Source organism: Anguilla anguilla, chromosome 3 (genome assembly GCF_013347855.1).
Source record: "Anguilla anguilla isolate fAngAng1 chromosome 3, fAngAng1.pri, whole genome shotgun sequence".
Taxonomy (NCBI): Eukaryota; Metazoa; Chordata; class Actinopteri; order Anguilliformes; family Anguillidae; genus Anguilla; species Anguilla anguilla.
In genome coordinates, this window is record NC_049203.1 from 35,866,066 (window position 1) to 35,890,498 (window position 24,433).

At 40.6% G+C, this 24,433-nt stretch overlaps 1 protein-coding gene across 2 annotated transcripts in view; it reads left to right on the forward strand.

Moving 5' to 3' along the window:
• The window catches only part of znf385b (zinc finger protein 385B), a 99,761-nt gene that overhangs the window by 65,815 nt on the left and 9,513 nt on the right, over positions 1-24,433 (forward strand). For both annotated transcript variants that reach the window (XM_035411334.1, XM_035411335.1), the window contains 2 exons: positions 4,233-4,375; positions 15,235-15,345. In XM_035411334.1, the coding sequence (XP_035267225.1) occupies positions 4,233-4,375; positions 15,235-15,345 (254 nt within the window). The remainder of the gene's footprint in view (positions 1-4,232; positions 4,376-15,234; positions 15,346-24,433) is intronic.

Sequence of the window (24,433 nt, forward strand, 5' to 3'; positions counted from 1 at the left end):
AGGTTAAAGTTACATTGGATACAGTTTAAACTGTGATTTAACATGTTGGAGGAATTGCTTATTTAAAATAGTCCATAGGAAAACAGTGCTGTTGATGTTATTTGTGCATTGTGTAATAATAATAATTGACTGGTTTCTGCAGCATGAAAGCAATTGAAGGAGTACACAGACATCAGTCTGATCTCTGCACAGATTTATTAATGTGTGTAATCTGAATGAAATAATCTAATGCGGGTGGTTCATCAAGCCTTGTCATTTTACATTAGATTTAGATTTAATTTAAATGTAATGGAAGTGAATGAAGTCCCATCAGCTTTCATGTATTTTATTACTCATTTGGTTGTTTTGAGCAATAGTAACCTTGTCATGCTGAGCATTTTGAAAGCTGAATGGAGTTTCTATACGTTTGCATACAAATACGACTTCTCCCGCGGAGGCAGTGTTAGAAATACAATTGAAGGGAATGCAGCCGTGCATGTTTTTTTTTTGTTTGTTTTTTTTTCCGTTAACAACCGTTTATACATTTTCTAAAAACAAACAAATATAAAAAATGGATAGCATTACAGTGAACATTTTTAATACAAGAAATAGCCATTGTCCAGTTGTTTACCGTATTAGAACTGGCTTTATGAAGCAAAGCAGTGGACCTTTCCAAGGTTACTTTTTATAGCCTAACTCATGAACTACGTGCATGTTGTGAGGTCTCGTGTCTTTGATAATCATGCAATAACATTTTGACAATTAAATGGAGTTTCTATATTCAGTGGCTGCAATGGATGGCAATGGACAAAATAGGTATTATGCAATAAGCCATGCCCACATTTGTCAATCATAAGCAAACTTTTGCTTTGAACTAATACTAGGCTCTAGATCATGTGTTTTCAATTTCATGACAATCTGTCAGTCCATTAATGAGAAATGGTTTTGCCATTTGTAGCCAGTTATTCCAGAAATTATGTGTCCTTTGCATTGGACAAAGGATGTGGGAGTTACTGAAATTAAAGGGTGTGAAAATTTGACCTTCAATTATAGCGCCATCATGTGGGCTATTGTGGAAATATTATACGTGTGGTACCCTTCATATTTTTGAACATTTGCCAAATTCGAAATATGTCTGGCATATACCATCCCACAGGAAATTACATGAGGATGACAACAACAGCAATAATGATGATGATGATGATGATGGTGATGATGATGATAATAATAATAATAATAATAATAATAATAAACTCAGAAGAAAACAATGATTTGCTGTTAAACCACTGATAAATCCCATACCACCAAACTCTGATGCTTCAATATCTAGCAGTCTCTCTTCTCCCAGGGTGAAAACAGTCTGGGGTTGGGGACTGAAATCTGATTGGCTGAGATTACTAGTCATTTCTGTAGTGGTGCTTGCTTGATTACATTGGCAATCAAAAGTTTCTACCAGCATTGATAGTGTTTTGGTGGGGCAGCAGAAAATGTATTTCTGCAGTTTCTTTTCTTTATCACCTCAAACATGCCAGCCAGACTATCTGTATTAGCTGGCATACAAAATTATCAATCGCATGAAGGCAAGGAAATCCACATTAAAGAAATATCTTTTTAATTATGATAGTCAGCTAGCTATTAGCTAGTAGATGGGACGGAGTGTAGCACAGTGGGTAAGGAATTGGGCTTGTAACCGAAAGGTCGCAGGTTCGATTCCCGGGTAAGGACACTGCCGTTGTACCCTTGAGCAAGGTACTTAACCGAAATTGCTTCAGTATATATCCAGCTGTATAAATGGATACAATGTAAAATGCTATGTAAAAGTTGTGTAAGTCGCTCTGGATAAGAGCATCTGCTAAATGCCTGTAATGTAGTAGGCTTTTCACTGTTCAAATGAAAAATTCGAAACACAACAGCAAAATGATACAAAAAGTACCTTATATACACGCAGTTACAGCCTGACTCTACTCTGCCATCAGCATCAACGCATGTCATTCTCATCACAGACGCTCATTGGTAAAAGTGGCCCCCATCTTTTCACCAAGCTCCTCCCTCCAGTTGACTGATGGATAGGCCACTTTTACCCAGCCTCGCCACAGATACAACACAGTAAATGGGAGCTGATACATCATTACTGTAAGCTATATAAATGCAACAGAGCAAAATGAAGCATGTGAAGGCAATTGTAATTGATTACACGGAAAGCTGTTTCCTCTTTAGAGATAAAGATGCATCCCATCTTTATCTATTTTCACTTATATGTGACATATTTGCGTTTCTTGCATTTCAATTTCTTTGAGTTGCTGTATTAAAGCAAAATACAGCATGTTCTTTGTTGTTTTCGGGTAGCCGTGCAACTACTGTACAAATTATGACTCTGAATATTGTTGTCAGTTCAAAGGGATGGTGTGAATATGGTTCTAAGCTTCTTTACAAATCGAAATATTGTGTGCATTGATATTCTGAGAAAATTATTCGTCAAAGGTGTATTTTTGGCATACAAAATAATATAGAAATAATTACCTACTTATGCATTTTTTCTGATCTTTTTAATATAGTTGAGGGTAGTGTACTACTGTAATAGCGTAGCCATTTGGGCCACTTATGAATTTTCAATGGGAATGTCACAAATTGCAGAATAGTCGATAAATAGTGAACTACAATGCATGGGTGAACTGGCATCTCACTTCTTTCCTTCAAGATGGGGGTTTGCATATTATGCCATTATTCCTGGCTCATTGAAGATGTCCAACCTTGGTAATGAAGCACTTGCAGAAGTGTGCATTATGTGCAGTCGGCACTTACAGAGTTCAGGCACCTTGCTCTTGAGCACAAAGACAGTCTTGTGTGAAAGCCTCCTTGCCTTGAGGGTAATGTAGCCAGCTGTGTGCTGCCTTTCAGGCTTCCAGCCCCATGTAAGGTGGAGGAAAGGGTCATTAAAAACAATGAGCAATTTTTAGCACACTTGACTTTTCACATAACGCCTTCCTTTTAACCGTGATCAACCTGAACAAAGGTGCTAGTAGATCATTTGGTGATCTACTACCACCAGAGTCTGTTGCAGGCAGAACGTAATTCATTTGCTGTGCTTCTGTACTGTCTTCTGGTTTCCTTTGTTCTGATGAAGGCTGCAGCTGAAACATCATGTTTTCAGTACTATAATAAAGTTCGTTTTTATACTAAACAGTGTCTCGCCTCTTCTGCTCGCTTTTGTGAGGTGGAATTAAATCTCAGTGTCCCCGTTGATGATCAAATTAAAATGAAATGAATGAGGGAAATATTGTTTTGCGTTCCTTCGTTGTGTCTGAGCAAGAGAAGTCTTTCTGTGAAACTTGCTGGAAGGAGCAATGTTTGAAATCCTGAAATGAATGTGCGTCTGATAGCTTGGATACTTTCGGGAAGCTGCGTGCTGTCTTCAGAGAATTAATGGTGCCTCTCATTTCTTCACAATTCACTAAATCATTCAGATGCAGTTCTCCGTTCGCATACGCATAACTTATCACAAGGGAAGGAAAGGAAAATCCAATCTCACATATTGCCTCAATTTCCTCTTTCAGATCTGGTTGTTTTCCTCCGATGTGAACCATCGCACGTGATTCATCACGTTGTAGTCATTCAGCCTTGAAGTACTTTTTTTTTCTTTAAAGAAGTGCTTTTGGTGATAGGGCTCTTTTCCAGAGTTTTGATGAGCCTGGAGGTATCAGTGTATGTCATTCATGGTCAGCAGTGATATCGAAAGCCTGTGCTCCTCTCTCAACGCAATGGAGAGGTTACATTAGGGTGCTTCCAGAGCCCTGTGTAAATAGCTTGAGGATTTAACTGGCGAACGCTGCTCGGTAGAGCGGAATGCTGGGGGCTGGCCTCCGGAGATCTGCGTTTAGCTTCCGCAGCCTACGTTGAGCTCCACCGCTGATCGTGCAGACGGCTGGCAGCACCCAGCTTCCTTCTCCCGTTCACAGTCACAGTCTGCCTGCTGCGTCTACCTGCTTGATTCACGTGTCAGATGTGCCTCTGCGCTGCTTCTGGGAAAAGTTGTGCTTCATGTGGGGGATGAAGAGACACTTTGCACACTCTGCCCTAGATATGCCCTCACATCTCCTGATTTCATACCTCGCTTCCAAAGCTTTGATTGTGTTGTCATCCCTCTTTTTCTTTCTCGCTCCCTCACTCTTTCTCTCTCCCTCTCTCACTCGCTCTCTTGCTCTCTCTCTCTCTCTCTCTCTCTCTCTCTTTCTCTCTTGCTCTCGCTCTCACAGGAAGTTCATGCCATAGCAACCCACTTCCAACTGCTGTGCAAACTCCATCTCTGATGATGCAGTCCACGCTGGATGTGAAACCTTTTATGCCTTTTCCCGTGGATGCTACGTCTCCGGTGGGACTCTTCCCCAATTTCAATACGGTAAGCGCTATATTTAACTCAGCACGTCTGCTCTCATCTTAATTCAGCCAGCTTGCTCACATCCTGGAGTGATTTGGGATTCATGACTACATGAAATTCCAGCATGTTCCTCACCAGCTTTTTTGAAACACCATGATTTTTTGATGAGATTTGATGATTCGAATCCCATCCCACGATGATGATGAATCCAGGCTGAAAAATAGGATGAATTATAGTGCCTTTGTTGGTTCAGGCTACCTGAAAAATGATTATTTTCACCAAAGCAAAAAAAAAGATTTGGTTTTCTGTTAACTTCAATTCAATTTGGAATAGCTACAATTATTGTGTGTGTGTGTGTGTGTGTGTTGGGGAAGGTCACGTGGATTCTCTGTACATGCTGAATGCTGCATTAAATTTATTCCAAGACCAATCCCAACAAATCTATTTTTTTTATCTTTCTGAAAGCAAAATGCGTGGCGAAAGTGGCTAGTAGGTGGATCAGAACTAGTATGTGAGATGAAGAGAAAGTCCAGGGGTCATGCTCTTTTAACTCCACACTGCCCTGCATTCCTCGCCCCACGGTGCCTTGTGCGGAGGTGCACTCCAGCGTTAGCCTTTCTGCTGGCTGCAGCTCGTGTCAGTGATTTTCAGAGCTGTCAGTGGAAACCCCGCCTCAGGACTCGGCAGCCTGTCAACACTGGTTTGCCCAGCTTAGCGTACCATGCTTCAATTCGCCTTGGGAACAAAGGGGGAAAAAAACCTACAATCGTTTAATTGCTGTCAATTAAAAATTAAGTGCCTTAATCACAGCCTTGACAGCAATGTCAGTTTTATTCAGGTTTACCTTAATGGTGCTATCAAATTTTCCCACAAATTAACCTGGTTATTTTCATTGCTGTTTGTTTTTTAACTGTAGCTGGACGCGATGAGTTACACACCGGATTGCTTGTCGCCCTCATAAGCATTCAAGGGCTGAAGTCTTTGTTTTTTCATTTCTTATTTGTGTGTGTGTGTGTGCACACGTCTGTGTGCATGTGTCTGCGTGTGTGTGGATATCTCATTTGGTTTGGTGGCCAATTAACAACCACCTTGGAAGTACAGCTTGAACACAATCATGACTTTCACTAGATTGTGATTTGAGTAGTTCAAGAAACAGAAGTACAAATACGTTATAAACACATTAGTGGCATCGAGACTGGAGGTGCTGATTCTCTGAGTAAATCTGGCTGGATGAAATCGTCTCACCTCCTCCCAACATTTGAAAATGTAATGAGCCTCTAGAGGGCTTATTAGGGGTCCAAGCAACAAAGCTGCTGGAACCCTATTGTAATTGTTCTGGTTTTCATTTGTATTCCACCATTTCTGGAAAACATGGCTATTAAATGAACAGGAATTAAGAGTCAACAAGCAGGGCAGGTTTATAAAGACCAGTAAGAAGTGTAAATGTAACTGTAATAAACACTAAATTTCCAAAGGTATGTGGACACCCCTTCTAATTAGTGGTTTCGGGTATTTCAGCCACACCCATTGCAAACAGGTGCATAAAATCAATATCATACAACCATGAAATCTCCATTGGCAAGCATTGGCATTACAATGGGTGGTACTGAAGAGCTCAGTGACTTTCAACATGGCACTGTCATATGATGCCACCTTTCCAACAAGTCAGTTCAAATTGCTGCCCTGCTTGAGCTGCTTCAGTCAACTGTTAGTGCTGTATTGTGAAGTGGAAACAGGAGCAACACCAGCTCAGCCGTGGGGCGGTACGCCACACAAGCTCACAGAAGGGGACCGGCGAGTGCTGAAGCGTGTAGCGTGTAAAAATCAACTGTCCGCAGTTGCAACACTCACAACAGAGCTCCAAACGACTTCTCGAAACAGCATAAGAACTTTTTGTCAAGAGCTTAATGAAATGGGTTTCCATGGCCAAGCAGCCGTACACAAGCCTAAGATCACCGTGCGCAATGCCAAGAGTCTGGAGTGTTGTAAGGCACACCGCCATTGGCCTCTGGAGCAGTGGAAATGCATTCTCTGGAGTGATGAATCATGCTTCACTGTCTGGCAGTCTGACGGACGAATCTGGGTTTGGCTGAATGCATAGCACCAACTGTACTTGCCCGAATAGTGCCAACTGTAAAGTTTAGTGGAGGAAGAATAATGGTCTGTTTTTCATGGTTTGGGCCAGGCCCCTTAGTTTTAGTGAAGGGAAATCTTAATGCTACAGCATGCAATGACATTCTACAGAATTGTGCACTTACAACTTTGTGGCAACAGTTTGAGGAAGACCCTTCCTGTTTCAGCTTGACAATGCACAAAGTGAGGTCCATAAAGAAATGGTTTGCTGATTTTTTTGTGGGGAAGAGCTTGACTGGCCTGCACAGAGCCCTGACCTCTATCCCATCAAACACATTTGGGATGAATTGGAATGCCAACTGCGAGCCAGGCCTTAAGCCCAACATCAGTGCCCAACCTCACTAATGCTCTTCTGGCTGATTGGAAGTGAATCCCCACATCCATGGTCCACTGCAAAGACTTCCCAGCAGTGGAGGCTGTTACAGCAGCAAGGGGGGGGTCCAACTCCATATTAATGCCCATGGTTTTGGAATGAGATGTTCAACAAGTACATATGGGTGGGATGTTCAGGTGTCCAAATACTTTTGGAAATGTAGTGTTGCTGTAATATGTAAAATAAAAGAAATGTATATATATATATATATATATATATATATGTATTTAATCGCGATTAATCGCATGATTTTTCATAGGTAATCGCGATTAATCGTACATTGTTTATCTGTTCAAAATGTAGCTTAAAGGCATATTTTTCAAGTGTTTAATACTCTTATCAACATGGGAGTGGACAAATATGCTTGCTTTATGCAATTGTATGTTTATTTATTATTGGAAATCAATTAACAACCCAAAACAATGACAAATATTGTCCAGAAACCCTCAAAGGTACTGCATTTAGCATAACAAAATATGCTCAGATTATAACATGGCAAACTCAAGCCTAACAGGCAACAACAGATGGGCGTATTGACCTGCTAAATTTAACATTACTTAGCAATATGAGTAGTCACACAATGTAGTGTGTCCAACTTTACGCTTATAAAGGTTCACTAAAACATCCCGTTTTTTTTTTTTAAAGCATTAACACAAAATAATGTACCTCAATGCATCGCAACAACAGACACATTGTACAACAGGTACATTGGTCAGCTAAATTTTCCATTACTCAAAGATCATTCCCTGGATCCCTCGCACTTCTAAAGTAAATCACAAAACGTAATTGTGTCCAACCTCACATGGGGAAAATAAAAGCTCACAAAAACATCCCCTTCTACTATATGGGATCAAAACAGGATGATACAAAATAAAACAAACAATAAATAAAGTGAGCAGGAAACAGTGGAAAGGGAGTATAATACAGAACTAGGACTCGAACTAGGATATTGCAGTTAAGCTATAACCTACGTCCATTTCTTTGGATACAACAGTTAGGCTACTTCTATTTCTTTACACAGAGCCAGTTGCTTAACCCTCCTGTTCTGTTCATTTTTTAGGTACAGCAAAAATGTTCCCGGGTGATATAAACATACAGGGGGGGTTTGCAAATACATGAAATGAACCATTTTCATTTAGAATGTTGATTACACTAATTAAGGCCAGTAGAAGAAGTTTCATACTGAAAAAATAATTTTAAGTATTTTTCCTAGATTTTCAAACTTTAAAAAGGGTCAATTTGACCCACAACATAACAGGAGGGTTAAACAGACAAGCCTGTTTACATTGTCGGAGGACAGGGCAGCTCCCTTCTTCTGAACGATATGCCCAGACACTGAAAAACTGCGTTCACGCAGGGGAAAACATGGATTCCCACAGAAAACGCTGCTTTATTTTATTGCTAAGGAGTATATTAAATGAGTAAATAGAGTGAAGCCGTGAAACTAGTTAGGCTGCAGTAGTACAGAAATGTAAATATGGTATCACTGTCAGGTATTTCGTTATATCATTTGCAGCATTTATTTCTGGGCAAAATAACGTTTTCTAGCTAAGCTGGCTAGCGAAAAAAGTTGCTGATGGATATTGTTTTAATTTAATATATATCGCAATAATGAATGGGAAACATAAACGATACTAAGGCATATCACATAATCACACACCCAAATGAAAATGCATGAAAAGCCTAAATACACCAATTTTCTTTCTTACCACAAACTACAAATGCCGCCATTTATCTTAATGTGACGTCACCAATCTGGAAGTCGGAAAAGTCGGAGCTCAGAAATGATGCTCGAATTTCCGACCTATAATTCCGAGTTCTACGATCGTTCAGTTTCTTTTTTCACAAGTCGCACCTCGTTTTTTTACTAGTTCTGGGTTGTCTTGAACGCAGCATAAGGGTCGAGCAAACGTTCATAACAGAACGTGCGTTAACGCGCGTTAAAAAATTAGTGGTGTTAAAACGAATTTGCGTTATCAGCCCTAATATATATATATATATATATATATATATATATATATATATGGCTATACATATAGTGTAGTGTAACAGACTCTTTGAAATACTAACTGAACAGCAACACAAAACTCCTGACCCATTTGACATTACAAAATTTCACAATGTTTGAGAAATGACTACTACTCACAAAAAACAAGTTTTCCTAAGGACTTATGAACTGCTCCATTTTGGATATTCTGTCATTTTGAATTTTTCACTGAATGTTTAAACATCTCCGTGAATGTTTGACATATTGGCATGCAGATTTCACTCATTTGTTCAAAAGAGACTCCTCTTTTAAAACTATACTCAGAAAATTTCCATCACCAAAGAACATTGCCACAGGTCAATGAACCTTCATGGCCACAGATCAATGAACCTTCAACGGGTGTAGCTTTTTACGAAAATGCTTATACGTCACAAATGGTGACGGTGTTGACCACAAATGGCAGTAAAACCAACAGGGATCGACAACAATTCACAAAGCTTGATGTTAGGGATGCATACAGTATGGGCCAAATGTGCAATGTGCGATTAACAGGTTGGATATTGTGATGACGATATAAAATGCAATAAGACAAATATTTATAGTGGAAAATATATACGTGTAATATTAAAATATGTAAAATTATTATTTATACAAAACATATTTATAAATATGATTAATTATCTATCTGTCTGTCTGTCATGCAGATACCATGTTACTGTGCCACAAGTCCCTGGAAATGAAAAGCCTATGTCTGCTGTGCAATAACATTAAAAAATGTAATTTTTTTAGGATTCATTGAATAATCATACATATCAGTGCTATCTTATTTTGTTTTTTTGTTAAAAAAAATAGCATCAGTGCATTCCCTCTTTAAACAAATTACTACAAAGATTTGTTGTAGTACAGTAGCAAAGAATTCCATTTGGTTCAGTACTAATTCTATAGATCTCCAACATTCATCATACATTTCTGGGACAGCAACTTGGGAAAAATACGTTCTTGCGGGGATTTCCCTGGTACCGTTTATTGGACTTCTTTAATAGGTTAGTGGGTTCCATTGTCCCTCTCTATGGTAATGAGATGCCAAATGCTGAGAATAGCACAGATAATTATATTGAATTTATAGAGTAGGAAGATATTTGAAATCATTTTTTTTAATGACGTGAATGGAAAAAAGAAGGTGGTCTGTCTGTCCTGCCTACAGAAATGGAAAGAAAAACAGGGAGAATATATTCTAGTTAAGCAGATGTGGGAAAATGCTGGATGAAGACATATTTAAGGATGTAAGAAATAACAAATATAAGAAATATTTTAGGATGTTGGCCAATGACTTCCACAAGTGTCGAGAGACAAAGCATAAATTAGGCTTTACTGATTGTAGTACATTGAAAAAAAACTTGCATTGCAGAGTGAGGTTGACATGGCTAGTATTAATAATTATGATATCGCAACTCTGTTTGCGATGTGTTTATTATGGAAATTTATATTGCAATGACAGCAGCCCTACTTGGTGTGTTTTGTCTGTTCTTGTTAACCATTGTTAGCCATTTTTTGTCCAAAACTGTCAGAAGAAATTACATACTGTAAGCCAAGAGCCACTGGTGTGATGGCAGCCTGCTGTTTTTTTTCCCTTTAGATTCTATTAGGGGGCTGAGCACCACAGGCACACTGGTGTTTTTCCCTCCTTTTACTATTTTTGGAAATGGCCAACCTTTTCTCAAAGTCTCAGTAGTGTCAGTGTTGTGCAACCTGTTTTGTAGCCACCATTATTATACATTTTATCAACCATTAAATATTTGGTGATTTTATCCCTAATAGGTTATATACGCAAAGGTCGCACATCTTGAAAAAATACTTGATATGTTTTTGATTATGACATGAAACCATTAAAGTTCCCATACAGTAACAAAAATTTAAAAAATTTGCAAACTATTGCAGATACTTTTTTGCCCCTTTTGCTTTGCCCCCTTCATTGCTGCTTGCAGCTTTACTGTATATTATTTTGAGATTTGTCTTTTAATAGCCTCAACTCCTCCAGTGCTGGAGCTTCCTTTCTGTGTAGAAACGGATGTGTTGTGCATTTGCAGCTTTTCAGTCTGTTGACAGTTGTTAATTGTGCACTTCACTGCTGTCAGTCTTCTTTTAGAAAAGCATTGCACACATTTGTTCATGAGGAGCTCTTCTTGTCTTATCCTGGCAGGAGTCAGAGGGTCCCTGGGATGCATCTTTTACCACAATTTGGTGTTCATATAATTTGTGCTTCTTATTCTTAAGCAAAGAGAATAAACAAGTTCTATCTTAGTACAGTGTAACCCAATCTAGCCAAGCTTTCATTAGTACTCAAGGGATTAACAGGCTCTAGAATCCTTCGTAGCATGTAAAGATTCAACAGCAAAAAGCATCAACTGCTAATACATGTTTACTCAGCAGTCTATAAGCCAGCAGGGATCAAATATCACTGCTAATAATCAACTTTCAATATGAGTGAACAGAGCATCAGCAAAATCTGTCTCAGCAATTTTTAAAATATCAAATTAATATGTACTGCTCTCTGGCCTTGGGGCAGCAGAGTTATCATTAAATTACTGGAAATGATGAATTTATGTGTCTGATTAGTTTTTGGGGGTGAGCAATACATTGTGCAAAAAATGATATGATTTCCTCATGAATGCAGAGAGAAATGTGATTAGTTTAGCTAGGTGTTTATGGACATACAGTACATTTGAAACGCAATGATCTGGTGTCGTGTGTAAAGTCGTAGTTCAGGGGAGTGGGGGTGGGGGTGGATATTGCTAAGAGGTGAGTTGAAATGCAAGATTTTGCAACCAATTTACATTTAACCCAGTTGTAAAAATTGGATGGATGTGCATCCGTGCCATCAATTCTGTCTGGATTACATATGTACATTTTTCCTGGAGTGACCCTACTGTTATAAAAAGCTAATCATTTCCCTTTTGTATAATATACAAAAGCGATACACCATCACTTGTCTTTTGCGTCTTTTTTAAAGCTCCAGCTATGAAATAAGTAATCATAATCAATGTTAAGCACCACTCATCTATTACAGCATAAATCCAATTGTGATGTTTTTTAGTAAAATCGAGTGGTGTAGACTGAAGGAATACAGAAGTAGGAAAGGGGTAAGAAAAAAGTTATGGACATTTATATCAAACTAGCAGAAAAAGAGAAGCAGTCTGGTGAAACACCTTTTCATGGTGCTGTCACTCATTCCACGGTGATCGGCTCGAATGGAAACCTTCCTAGTGCTGACTTTGGCCAGGATTCACATGTACTTGGCCACAGTGCAAGAGCGACTCCTCTGGCTGAACCGACACCGCAGTCACCAATGGAACTCAACTGGTGAATTTTCATAATTATCACAGTCAAGTTTCTTGACAGTGAATTTATCAACATTTTTGCATACAGTAATGAATAAGGCCCCCACACAGAAAAATCCCAACCTTCATCAAATTAAAAATGTACATTTTATGCACAGATATAATAGATGATAATGCTGTGGTTAGATTATTTTCTGTCAAAAAACGTTTTTTGTCAAAAACTAACAAATTCCACAAAAATAAATTAATAAATGCTTACAATCTTTATAGATATTTTAACTTTATTTTATTTCTACAAGATATGGCTTGTGTGGTGCAACGTTGATGTCTGTCAGTTGAAACCTGCTTACGTGACTGCACTAGAAATCATTTACAGTACTAGGCTGCAGAATGCAGCCAGCTTAGTAATGGAGCTACGTATAAAACATTTGACATTTGATTTCAGATTTAATGTTGCTTTCCCTGCTGTTCTACCTAATTTAATTATTTCCTAAATATGTAAAGTGTTTTAGTTCAGCTTCTGTTTGGATTGCGAACAGCTGTCTAGCAAGCAACACTGAAACTCTCCTTCAGGAACATTGTGATGATGTGGTGTTTTCTCAAGGAACGCATGTAGCCTGACACCTTCCTTTAGTGTTTTCACATTTTTCCCCAGCAAAAAACAGCATGGATTCTATGGTTTATTATACCTGCTTACTGAGGCTTACTGAACTCGCTGCCCTGCCATTAGGTGCTGTTAGTTGACTTTTGTTGCCAACAGAAGTAGATACCTCCTTTATGTCCAGCACTAATTTTAATGTCACACCAATGGGCACAATGTGCCTGTAAATTACACCGTTAAGACTGGCAGCCTCATGCTATTATATTACTGTTACTCCCTCTGCAGAGTTGAGGCCGCTGCACATTTAATGTCCCCTTTTTCTCTGTATGTCTTCATCCCCAACTCAGAGCATGCATCACTTCTGCATGCTATCTAGATGCTGCTTGCCGTTCACCTTCAGCCAACAGCCCAACAAACCCAGTCTCATCAAAAACAGAGACTCCTTCTGGGGTTTTCGGTTTCTTGAATCCTTTATTTATGCTCTTATTTACTTATTAATTCTGTTCACTTGTTAATTGGACTCCCCAGGCCAAGCTGAAGAGGCAAGAATTCAAGACTATATTTGGGTTTATTGGGAAGTGACAGGCTGTGAATGACAGGAGCTGTGTAAGTGACAGCCATTACCTAGTGAGGGTGACGCCTCACTCTACTGCACTACTTAAATATGAAATGTCATTAACCGGGCGCATGTGACAAAAACATGTCAGTCTTCAAGGCATTTACATGGAATGCCTGAACAAATATACAAAATAATCCAACAAAACAAATGTAATTACTTCAGAAAGAAATCGTCACAGTCCTGCGATTTCCGGCTCCTTGTAAGCGTAAAAGGCATGTTAGTCGAAGACTAAAGTGGGGGTCCCGCCGGTGAGTTCTACGGCAGTGACAGGCCCTTTCGCCACAATGTTGGTAATGCGATTTCGTTCGAGTGTCCGTCCCCTTTCATCCAGAGTGCAATTATTGGCCGCTCAATATCATTTCACAATGAAATGAAGTGCTGCATTAGTGGCCTCAAAAGGCCATCTGTCTTTTTTCCCTGTGTCTTCTGAGCCGTCTCTTAATCAAATTGAATGTCTTCAAAGTAGCTGCTGTGGGCAGAGATATACAGCAGATGAAAAGGCCGGTTATCCTGAAATGAAGGGCGCCCTTATTAGTTAAAGGAAGGCCAAGCGCTGCCCGCCCACTCGTAAGTAATCCATCCAGACTGTGAGTAATAAGGTATACATTTTTAATGGATTTGGTTCCTGATTCTTGCCGTGTACAAACAACACCCTGCTGCTCTCCTGTTTACAAAAGCTCATCAGCCATTCCGGGCTAATCAAGAACGAGTGGCCCTGAGAGATCGGCAGGCGGACTGTGTGAGTGTCTGCGTGGGGAGAGAGAGAGAGAGAGAGAGAGAGAGAGAGAGAGAGAGAGAGAGAGAGAGAGCGTGTACCCTGGTGCTGTTGCGCCGTTCGGATCTCTATTGCTCGGCCAAAGCGCGCTCGGCTCCTTCATCGCACAGGACACTGTCCGCCAGAATTCGAGCCGTTATGGAGATCCTTCACTCGCTCCAGGTATTCCGCTCCACCGTCATTGTTTCCGTCTCCTTCCTTTGCGATGCGAGGAGAATGCGTCTGTTGTTTATCGTTCGCTTGCCGTTTTGTCGTTTGTGGATTTTGCAGCATTTTTATGTAAGTGAAGGGAAAGCGGGCGTTGAGAGTGTATACGCGCGCGAACATTCGGTGCACAGAGGTCAGACGTGTTCAATTTGGCAGCGCTGGGCAACGTGTTGCATTTTCAGCCCGCAACCCGCAGTCATTTTGTGATGTTTTAGGTGACTCTCAGAAGGCCACTAAAGCCCTGCTGTGCTGAAAAATGCATGAATGCTGGAACACACTTCAGTACCTTTTAGGCACATTAAAATCATTCTCTGCTGTGAGTGACTCTTCATCCTTCGTCATGATGAATTTCCCTTGACGTTTGTCCTCTGCGTTTAAGTTTGGCGTTTACAAATGCTTTCCTTCTGTAAAAGTATTGCAGTGTAAAATACAGTGTGTTCCCCCCACACAGACACACACACACACATACACAATTGTGTTTCGTCCAAGTAGTTTTGTTTCTGTGGTTACTTATCCTTCTGATACATCCCAGCACTTGAAATTGATCTCAGCTGCACAGAAAACACAACTGAGATGCACGGTCTACTTGTTCCCTCTTGTGTATAATCAGACCACTTAGTTGTCTGTTGTTTTGCTAACAGAATTGCTTATTTTCTGCTAATCCTTGGCTTAGCTGCAGTTTGTCCAGATCTGACCCGTTTTTTCAGGGAAGGCCAGCATGCTGCCTGTTACTCCCGCAGGTGTTGTGAGAGCCAGCCGCATCCAGGGTAATGCATAACGGCAATGCGCCGCACTGCAGACGGCACTCCGTCTGGAACTGAGCGTGTTTCTGACACTTCTCTTTCAGATGGACCCTGTGCAGAAAGCTGTGATCAACCACACGTTTGGAGTCTCCATCCCTCCAAAGAAAAAGCAAGTTATCTCCTGCAACATCTGCCAGCTCCGCTTCAATTCAGATGTGAGTACGGGACAGATGTGAGTCTTGTTATGTGTGTGTGTGTGTGTGCGTCCGTGTGCGTGTGTCTGTGTATATGTGTGTGTGTGCGTCCATGTGCGTGTGCCTGTGTATATGTGTGTGTGTGCATTTGTCTGTCTATGTGTGTGTGTGTGTGTGTGTGTGTGTGAGTGTGTGTGTGCATGTGCGTGTGTGTGTGTGAGTGTGTGTGCACGCATTTGGAAGTCCTTATGAAGAGTCCATCCTCTTTCTGTAAAACACCACTGAACACAAATGAAACGAGTGTGATCAGAACCAAACACGTGTGAAGCACAGCCATTGAAATCCTCTTGCTGAAGGTAGTGTGCTCTGCATTGTGTACAAGGGACTGAAATAAGACAGATAACAGCTATGGCAGCACTCCGCAGTTAACATATTAAAACACAATAAGTACTGTACATTACATTACAGGCATTTAGCAGACGCTCTTATCCAGAGCGACTTACACAACTTTTACATAGCATTTTTACATTGTATCCATTTATACAGCTGGATATATACTGAAGCAATTTCAGTTAAGTACCTTGCTCAAGGGTACAACGGCAGTGTCCTACCCGGGAATCGAACCTGCGACCTTTTGGTTACAAGCCCAGTTCCTTACCCACTGTGCTACACTCCGTCACTGTACAGCCGAGTCTTAAAATGTTTATCGAAGGTAGTGCCGTGATTTGTTTGCCTCGCTGTTTTATGGTAGAATGGCATGTTTGGATTTATTATTTTTCACTTTAACATTTTTTTTCCAGCTGTTGTGATTCTTGCAAAGCAAGCTGGAGTTCACAAGTGGCTTTGAGTCGTCACAGTCACGCCTTGAGCGCATTTGAGAGCTAAACGGCACTGTTAACCGTGCAGGTGTTTGTGTGCGCAGATACTGCTGTATTCAATTAATATTTTAGCTGAAGTTTAACCAAGATAAAGCAACAAAGGGAACATGAGCAGGGATGGCAGCTGCTGCTAATAGCTCATTCCTCGTTTGTAGAGAGTGCAGAAAAATACTGCATCTGACAACATGGAAAAATCACACATGGATTCAGAGAAACACTGCTTGCCTACCATTTCCCTAAAGATCTGTTTGTCTGCATTGTTTTCCCACCTTTAAGTTGACAACTCTCCTTTTCTCATCCAGAGGGATCATTTTCCAGGGCAAATTTCACAGTTGAAGATTAAAATATCTCAAGATTTGGCTAAAAATCGAATCACCCATTGAGCGTACCAGAGTCAGTGGTTGCTTGCACTATGGATTCTGTTTAAGCACTAAAGCAGGGTTTTTCCCGGGTCAATATGAGGCAGAGGTGGTACTTTAATCATGATCACGTATTCACACGACCAATTTTACCACATCTTGTTTACATTTTAAATGCAGGCAATGATCAAATGATGACTGTCTTTTCACCTGCTCCTCCTCGCTAACTCTAAAAAAACATTAAACAGATTTGATGTAATTTAGGAAACTTTTTCTGAACATTTTGGACATAGCTGGGTGCAAGATAAAACAGGATTTACCAGTCCAAACGCAACAAGCTCAGAGCAACATCTGATCATCCACTCCGTGCATACAGCTGCTGTAGCTGTCCGTTCTTTGCTAGCGCCTCTCCTGGCACATTTGTACTGATTGTGATAAAGCCAGGGCTCAAACAAGGGACCCCCAATAAGAAAGGGAAAATCAAGCTTAGAGGGATCATACATAATAAGAATATAATTATAAAGAATATAAACAATAAATTAGCCATTCCTTTTGGGGCACGTAGTGGCACTTCTTGTTTAACCTATTGCTGGAATAAATATGTGAACTAAATATTTGGCATTCTTTTTATTGATGAAGAGATGATATACTTTATTGAACCCCCGTGGGGTAATTTGTCCTCTGCATTTGACCCATCCTTAGTTACCTAGGAGCAGTGGGAAGCTGCCTCTCTTGTGCTGCGCCCGGGGACCAACTCCAGTTCTGAGGCAAGTGCCTTGGTCAAGGGCACCTGCAGGAGCGCACCTAACATGCACTGGTATTCTGTCTGTGCAGTCACAGTCAAATTGACTGATCCAGCTCTATCTGCATGGACAGTAGATGCTGACCAATCAGAATCGTCGAAAGCAGCGTAGTCACACGGGTAGATACAGTGCTCTCACTCAGTGGTCTCCTGCTCCTCAATTAACAGAATATGCAAAAGAAGCTCAAGTATTTAAATGGAAACAGAATGAGATCTAATAATACAGCATGTAAGCCAGCTACTTAAGTATTTAACAGCACATTACAGCAGATTAATAAATGCTGTTGACAAAAGTCTCCAGAAATGAGAATTTAAGTGCTGTTTTTCAAAACTTGTATTCCTGGAGGGACCCTAGAACTGAAGGGTTCCCCCACAGTTGCAAAACCACTTCTATGCCCTTTAACTCCAGTAGAGTTTCAGCATTGATATCACACTTATTGTAAAACGTATTATTTCTCCCTGATATTGCTGTAGTGTAAACTACAAATGCACAGAGTTGTCATGTTAGTCGATGTTTTTTTCTCTAAACTAGTTACTGTTAGTTAGGTAGCTAGATTTGACCAGGAATTTAAGTTTGTTTATACAATATGTTTTTACAATAGTCTCTACTCAAAAATCCCTCCCTCCTTTCACCCCCTCCCCCCCCCCCAACCACACACTCAATTCGAGCACTGGATACAGCGCCACATCGGAGTAATGCTGCCATTGCAGTCACTAAAGAAACCACTGAGTGCAGCACTTGTATTTTTGTTTTTTCATGCCGACACCCGTCAGAATTTTGTGGAGGTGGCACTAAATTCGATCAAGGCGGTCGCCTCAGAATTCTCTATGCAGGAAAAACCCTGCTGATGGTTGCATTACATTGGAGTTTCACTGGGCTGTTTTGCCTTTTTTGGATACACACAGAGTTGTATTGAAACACTGCATACTGGCTCTGCTAGTGGTGGCAAATGTTGGGTTTGGGCCTGGGAAGTATAATGTGGTTTTCTCTGTGGAAAACGGGCAGTTACAGTAGGTATAGTCTTTTCTAGTTGTTCTATTCAGTCTTGGCATTGATTAAACTGTTTGGTTTAAGATGGATACATTATGCAGCAGTAAGTCTAGGCTTAATATAAGCAGTGAGAAAAGATGTCACAGTGTGAGAGGTGCTTGTTCTGACTTCCTTTTGTCCCTTAATCTGAGTCACTACAAACCCTGGCTGTGCATCATAGCTCTGTTGCCAGAGCGTGCCTTCCTCTGTTGATTCAAGTACGTCAGGTGCCTCTGAAGAAACAAAAGCCGCATCCTGTCCTGTAAGGGCAGGGAGCTGGAGGTGTGGTGGCACTCCTGCCGTTTTCACAGCTCTGTGCTATTCACAGTTTTCTGCTAGCTTTGATAATCACATTTGCACAACAGAGAATTTGTTTCCAATCTGAAATACCGCTAAAGAAACAATTTGCAGTGAAAATCCAAAAGACCTACACAAAGGGGGAGAGCAGACTGTTTGCCGCTGATTATTTTGAATTCAGTATCGCTTGGAATTCTGGAGGAAAGCTTTGAGGAGAGTTTTGTTGTTTCTGACCTTGTGGGGTGAAGTCTATCAAAGAGTTTTTTTTTTCAAATCTAGCACAGTGGTTGATGTTAAGACTGTGGCTGAGTGCTTCACTTGCAGTTAGCCTCAGTGACGCGCCTGTCTTTGTGAATGTCCCCCTGGGCTGCTGCTTCTCTTTACTCACAGACACTGCGTCGTAAAGTGGTAAAGCTGAAGTGAAGTTCCTTTTAGGGCTTTCAGGAGGAGTCAGCATACTCAAGGCTAAAGTTTTAATTGACTTTCTTCAGTATGTGTGTATATATGTGAGTGTTCTAGTTTCTTGTGTAATGCACTACAATGCACTACATTTCGAAATGTGGACGCCTGAACATCACACATATGTACCATATGTGCTTGTTGAACATTTCATTCCAAAACCATGGGCATTAATATGGAGTTGGACCCCCATTTGCTGCTGAATGAATGAATGAATGAATTAATTTATTTATTTATTTGACAATTTAAAAACGGGATTCCATAAGACCGCTCTTCTGGGAAGGCCTTCCAGTAGTGAGGTTGGGCATAATTGTTGGGCATAAGGCCTGGCTCGCAGTCGGCTTTCTAAATCAATATGTTTGATAGGGTAGAGGTCAGGGCTTTGTGCTGCCTGTCATGTTCTTCCCCTCCAGACTCAGAAAACGAATTCTTTATGGACCTTGGCTTGGACCTTCCCTAAACTGTTGCCACACAGTTGGAAGCACACAATTCTCTAGAATGTTATCGTATGCTGTATCAGTAAGATTTCCCTTCACTGGAACTAAGAGGCCTTTCCCAAACCATGAAAAACAGCCCCAGACCATTTATTTTTCCTCCTCCACCAAACACTATTCGGCCCAGTACAGTTGACACTTTGCATACCCCCAAACCCAGATTCGTCCATCAGAGTGTCAGATAGTGAAGCGTGATTCATCACTCCAGAAAATGCATTTTCACTGCTCCAGAGTCCACACCACTTTACACCACTCCAGCCAACTCTTGGCATTGTGCACGGTGATCTTAGGCTTGTGTATGACTGCTTGGCCATGGAAACCCATTTCATGAAGTTCTTGAAAAATAGTTTTTATGCTGTTTCAAGAGGTAGTTTGGAGCTCTGTAGTGAGTGTTGCAACCAAGGACAGATGATTTGTTGAAAGTCACTGAGCTCAGTACAACCCATTCTACTGTCAGTGTTTGTCTATGGATATTTCATGGCTGTATGCTTGATTTTCTGGCACTGTTAGCAATGAGTGTGGCTGAAATAGCCAAAACCACTATTTAGAAGGGGTCCACATACTTTTGCAAATGTAGTGTATGTCTTTCGGTCTGTTACAGTGTTAAGGGTGATCATTCGCAGATGATAATAATTTGTTGCTGTCGGTGAGACTTTTGTTTGCTCTCTGTAATACACCGCAGCCCCCTCCTGTTCCTCGTTTCTGCAGAAGAAGAAATGCGAGAAGCGTAACTGAATCCCTTTCCTTTCCACGTAGCCTGGTCACAATATGTCACACGGGGCTGGGGCTGGAGGCGTGAGGGATGCTCTGAGTGCTGGAGGCCTTTGCACCTCCTCACTGGGGCTTAATGAAGTTTCAAGTGGCAGCAAATTTCTCTGCTTCTGTTTCATTCCCTCTGCCTGAGGGGTGGGGGGCAGACAGCTGTTGAGCATACTACCCAGGGCCGGCTGTTGAAACGACACTACAGGCAAAACCCGCTTAACTGACGAAACAGATGAACCAACAAGCATGTATATAGTATGCATGCAAATTAAGCGTTCATTTATATTCATGATTTTTTCCCCCTTCCGGCCCATCCATCCCCACTCAGCATGACCCGGGCTTAATGTAATTACTCCTGACACAAGTAGCGCATGATGATTTCAAAAGATGAGAAAAGAGAAGCACGTATACTCCTGTACTTAGCATATACTAGTCACTCTGCTGTCTGCATATTATTTTAAGTCCAACCCTGGGGGTCAATGGAGAGGACACATTTATTTTCTATAACCATTCGATGTGAAACTAGCTTTTTGTGGACTGGAGTTGTACGAGTACAACATGGGAACTCCCAGGTGTGAATTCATTATCAATGAGCAAGGACTGATGGCTGAACAGGAGAACCATAAAGAGCCATTACAAAGCACCCACAAAGAATAATGATGCGTTGCTTCACTTAGCAGGACTAAGCAGGGACTATGCTTTCAGTGTCCAGGTTAAAGTAAGGATGGTCAGAATAATCTATGATCTACTCAAACAGTCTCAGAGAGTCAAGCAACACAACCCAGTGTGGGTTGTCTAATAACATTTCTCAAAACCTCAGATCCATGAGCGGCTCATTAAGATTTTATTAATAGTGTTTCCAGCAATATTTTATGTGTGTTCCCTAATGTAAACATGCCTCGATTTTCAGTTGAAGAATCATTTTAATTGAGTACTTAGTCTGTTGGTAAAGCAACAGGAGAAACTATCCTCAGGAGACAGTTTCTTAAAGTACTTTTGAAATACAATGCTGTTTGAAAACAAAAGGCATGCAAAGTTATTTATTTATTTTGGGTCGTCTTTGCTGAGTACATTCTTGTAGAAACATTCAAGTTAAATCATAAAAATCCCAAGACATTTTGTGATGAGATGGAGATATTCTGTAAGTCAGCATGGTGTAGTATCACCCTACACACCAGTTTTCACCAGAATACCAGATCACTAGCATGACCTCACTTCCTCATGTGCATTTTGTTTGTAGAACTTAACTTTGAAGTTTAAATGTGATAGAATGTATTGATTAAAGTACATTGCAACAAATGAAGTAAAAAAAAGAGATAAAAATGGATCTAAATACTGGAAAGCATGTTCTCCCCGGGCAGCCATATTGTGTGATGCCGGGTGCTACCTGATCTTAAGGTAGCCTTCGTGTCTGAAATAACAGGAGGTGAGGTGATGGCTTTTTTCCAATTCTGCTAAAAGCCTTGAAACCTTTAGGTGAAATTAAGCCTTGATGGAAGATATGGTAGCCCACATGCAATCTGCTAACTTCATTAAAACTTTATTCTCTTCCTGTGTGCAAGGTATAATTAAAACCCCAGGATGATCCTGATACATCTTCAATAGCTGTATCAGGAGAGGTTTAACACGTTTTATTTCAGAACCGTATGCCAGTGGTGCAGGCAGTTTACTGCCTGGGCAATTTGTCTTTTAACTATGATGGGATTGTCAGAGAGCCTTAATAACACTGTAATGCAGTAAAATAAGATGGGCTGAGGAAAGGTGATGTCTTCTTCCTGTGTTAAGGTTTCTGGGAAGCAATTAGTTTATAATGAGCTATGATTAATTTAGTAGAAACCATTTCCTTCTCAGTAAGAGGGTAGATGATCTTCTCTGGGAACCGTATTTAAAGAAGGTGGAAGCTATGGTTGATGTTTTCTGGTCTGAAGAAAGAGAAAGAAAGAAAGAAAGAAAGAAAGAAAGAAAGAAAGAAAGAAAGAAAGAAAGAAAGAAAGAAAGAAAGAAAGAAAGAAAGAAAGAAAGAAAGAAAAAGACTTATGGCTGTTTCTGCATCGATTTAAATACGTATGACGGCCTCATGAATAATGCACATGCACATATAAGGTGGAGAGCTCTGTTTTGGTTTGCTACACTGAAGCTGATCAGAAGATGCACAGTATTCACATTTAAACAGCCAGATACATGTCATGCCATCATTAGAAAGGTGTACTGAATGTTTGTTTCATAAGAGCCGTCCTGATTACTTTTAGAGAAGGTTCACTATGTGAGCTGTGGACTGAACAAGGAACTGCTGTCAGTATAACAGTAGGATGCCCAAAAAAAGAGCCGATTGTTTGGAATGCATTTCGGGACTGTCGGGTGTAGACTGAATGGGAGGAGTTCAAACATAGCAAAAGCAAGCTGAAGGAAAGTTTAGCAGTTGTGACAGATGGCGTGTATGCGCAGAACACTAATCTAGCACAATTGGCTGATTCATCGGTGTGACCCAGTAATTCAGCAGGGAGTGGGACGTCCAATCACTGCTGGAAGTCTGTCAAGCTCACGCCCTGCTGCACAGCTGAGAGCAGTCTTGGAGTCTCATCATTACCTGCTAAAAGACAGGAAGGGAGGCGGGGAGAAAGTGGGCCTTTAAGATCCTTTCAACACCACAGAACTGGCATGTCATCAGAGTGTTTCTGAGCTTCTGAAAAAGTGGATACCCAAAGTCCTTCTAATGAATTCCTTTGAGAGCTGATGAAAATGGTGAGAGAACATGCTCTTGAAGGAAAAGCTCTGAAAGTGTATGGGTGTGTTGGTCTATAACAGGTTTATCTTCTGGTAGATGGGCATTGAATGGAAGGATTTAAGAGGAGGTGCTGAGGTACGACTGGTATTGCAGGCCTCTCCTCTTATTTTGTAAATATAGTTTAAACAGCAGTAGGAAAGCTTACTTGTGCAACTCCAAACACCTGTGCTAGCATTTATTTTGAGTGCACGTACACCTCCAGTAATTGTAGTGAATCATCTCTGCAGGTGATTTAAGAAAGTGTATATCAGATATAGTCTTCTGTTTCATTCACACTATCTCTTTTCAGATTTCAAGAAAAAATATTCTATAAATGGTTAAAATAATTATGTTAACATGAAGAAAACTGCCATTTTGGTTGTATTACAGCAGAATGATGATGTTTCAGGAGCCAGTGCACGTGTATTTGAAATATATTGAGAGAAATGTGAAACCAAAATGGATGGGGATAACAGCAGACACGATTCCATATACAAACTTCACTTTAAATGTACATCATTCAAGTGCATGGTGGGTGCATGATTCCTACAATGTCCCCCGTCTGTATGAATATGTCCAGTTCAATCCATGTTGGTGTACCATGAATGAATCGTGAGACAGTGATCTACAGTACTGTTTGGTTTAGGTGCAGACCAGCAACCTGGCTTTGTGTTTTCCACTTGTATTTTGGCTGTTGCTGGGTAGTGCACACAAATTCATGGTCTGCTTCACTTGAGCAAGTGAATAGCAAGAAGCGACATGGGTCCACAATGTGGAACTGGTGTACGGAACTGTGTTTGAGATGTGTACCCTTGTCTTCTTTTTGTGCCGTTACATTAGGTGCATGCTTTACTTATGATCTCCTTTTGTTTGGTGAACAAGGAAATATGATATTAACCATGGGTTAATAGAGTATATTTCTTTCAATAGTGGCACCGCTGCAGACTGTTGTGAAGGATGGAATTAGCCGGTAATGTTTGAAGTTGCTCACCTCTTGCACATAAAGCTCTCAAAAAAGACACCCTAATATATTGAAGTGCTCCAACTAGTTTTTATTGAAGTGGTTGTCAGTGCGGTTCACAGGTGGAATTTTATAGTCATTTATGCATTAATGTGATACATCAGCAGTTAGGGGTTTATCTGAGGGGTTTATATAGAGTAGTATTTAACCCTGCTATTACTTAAGCATGACTGTACTATAGTCATATATTGTAGATGTCTCCCCTCCACAATTAATTGTTCTCTAAAAAACTAACATGTTATT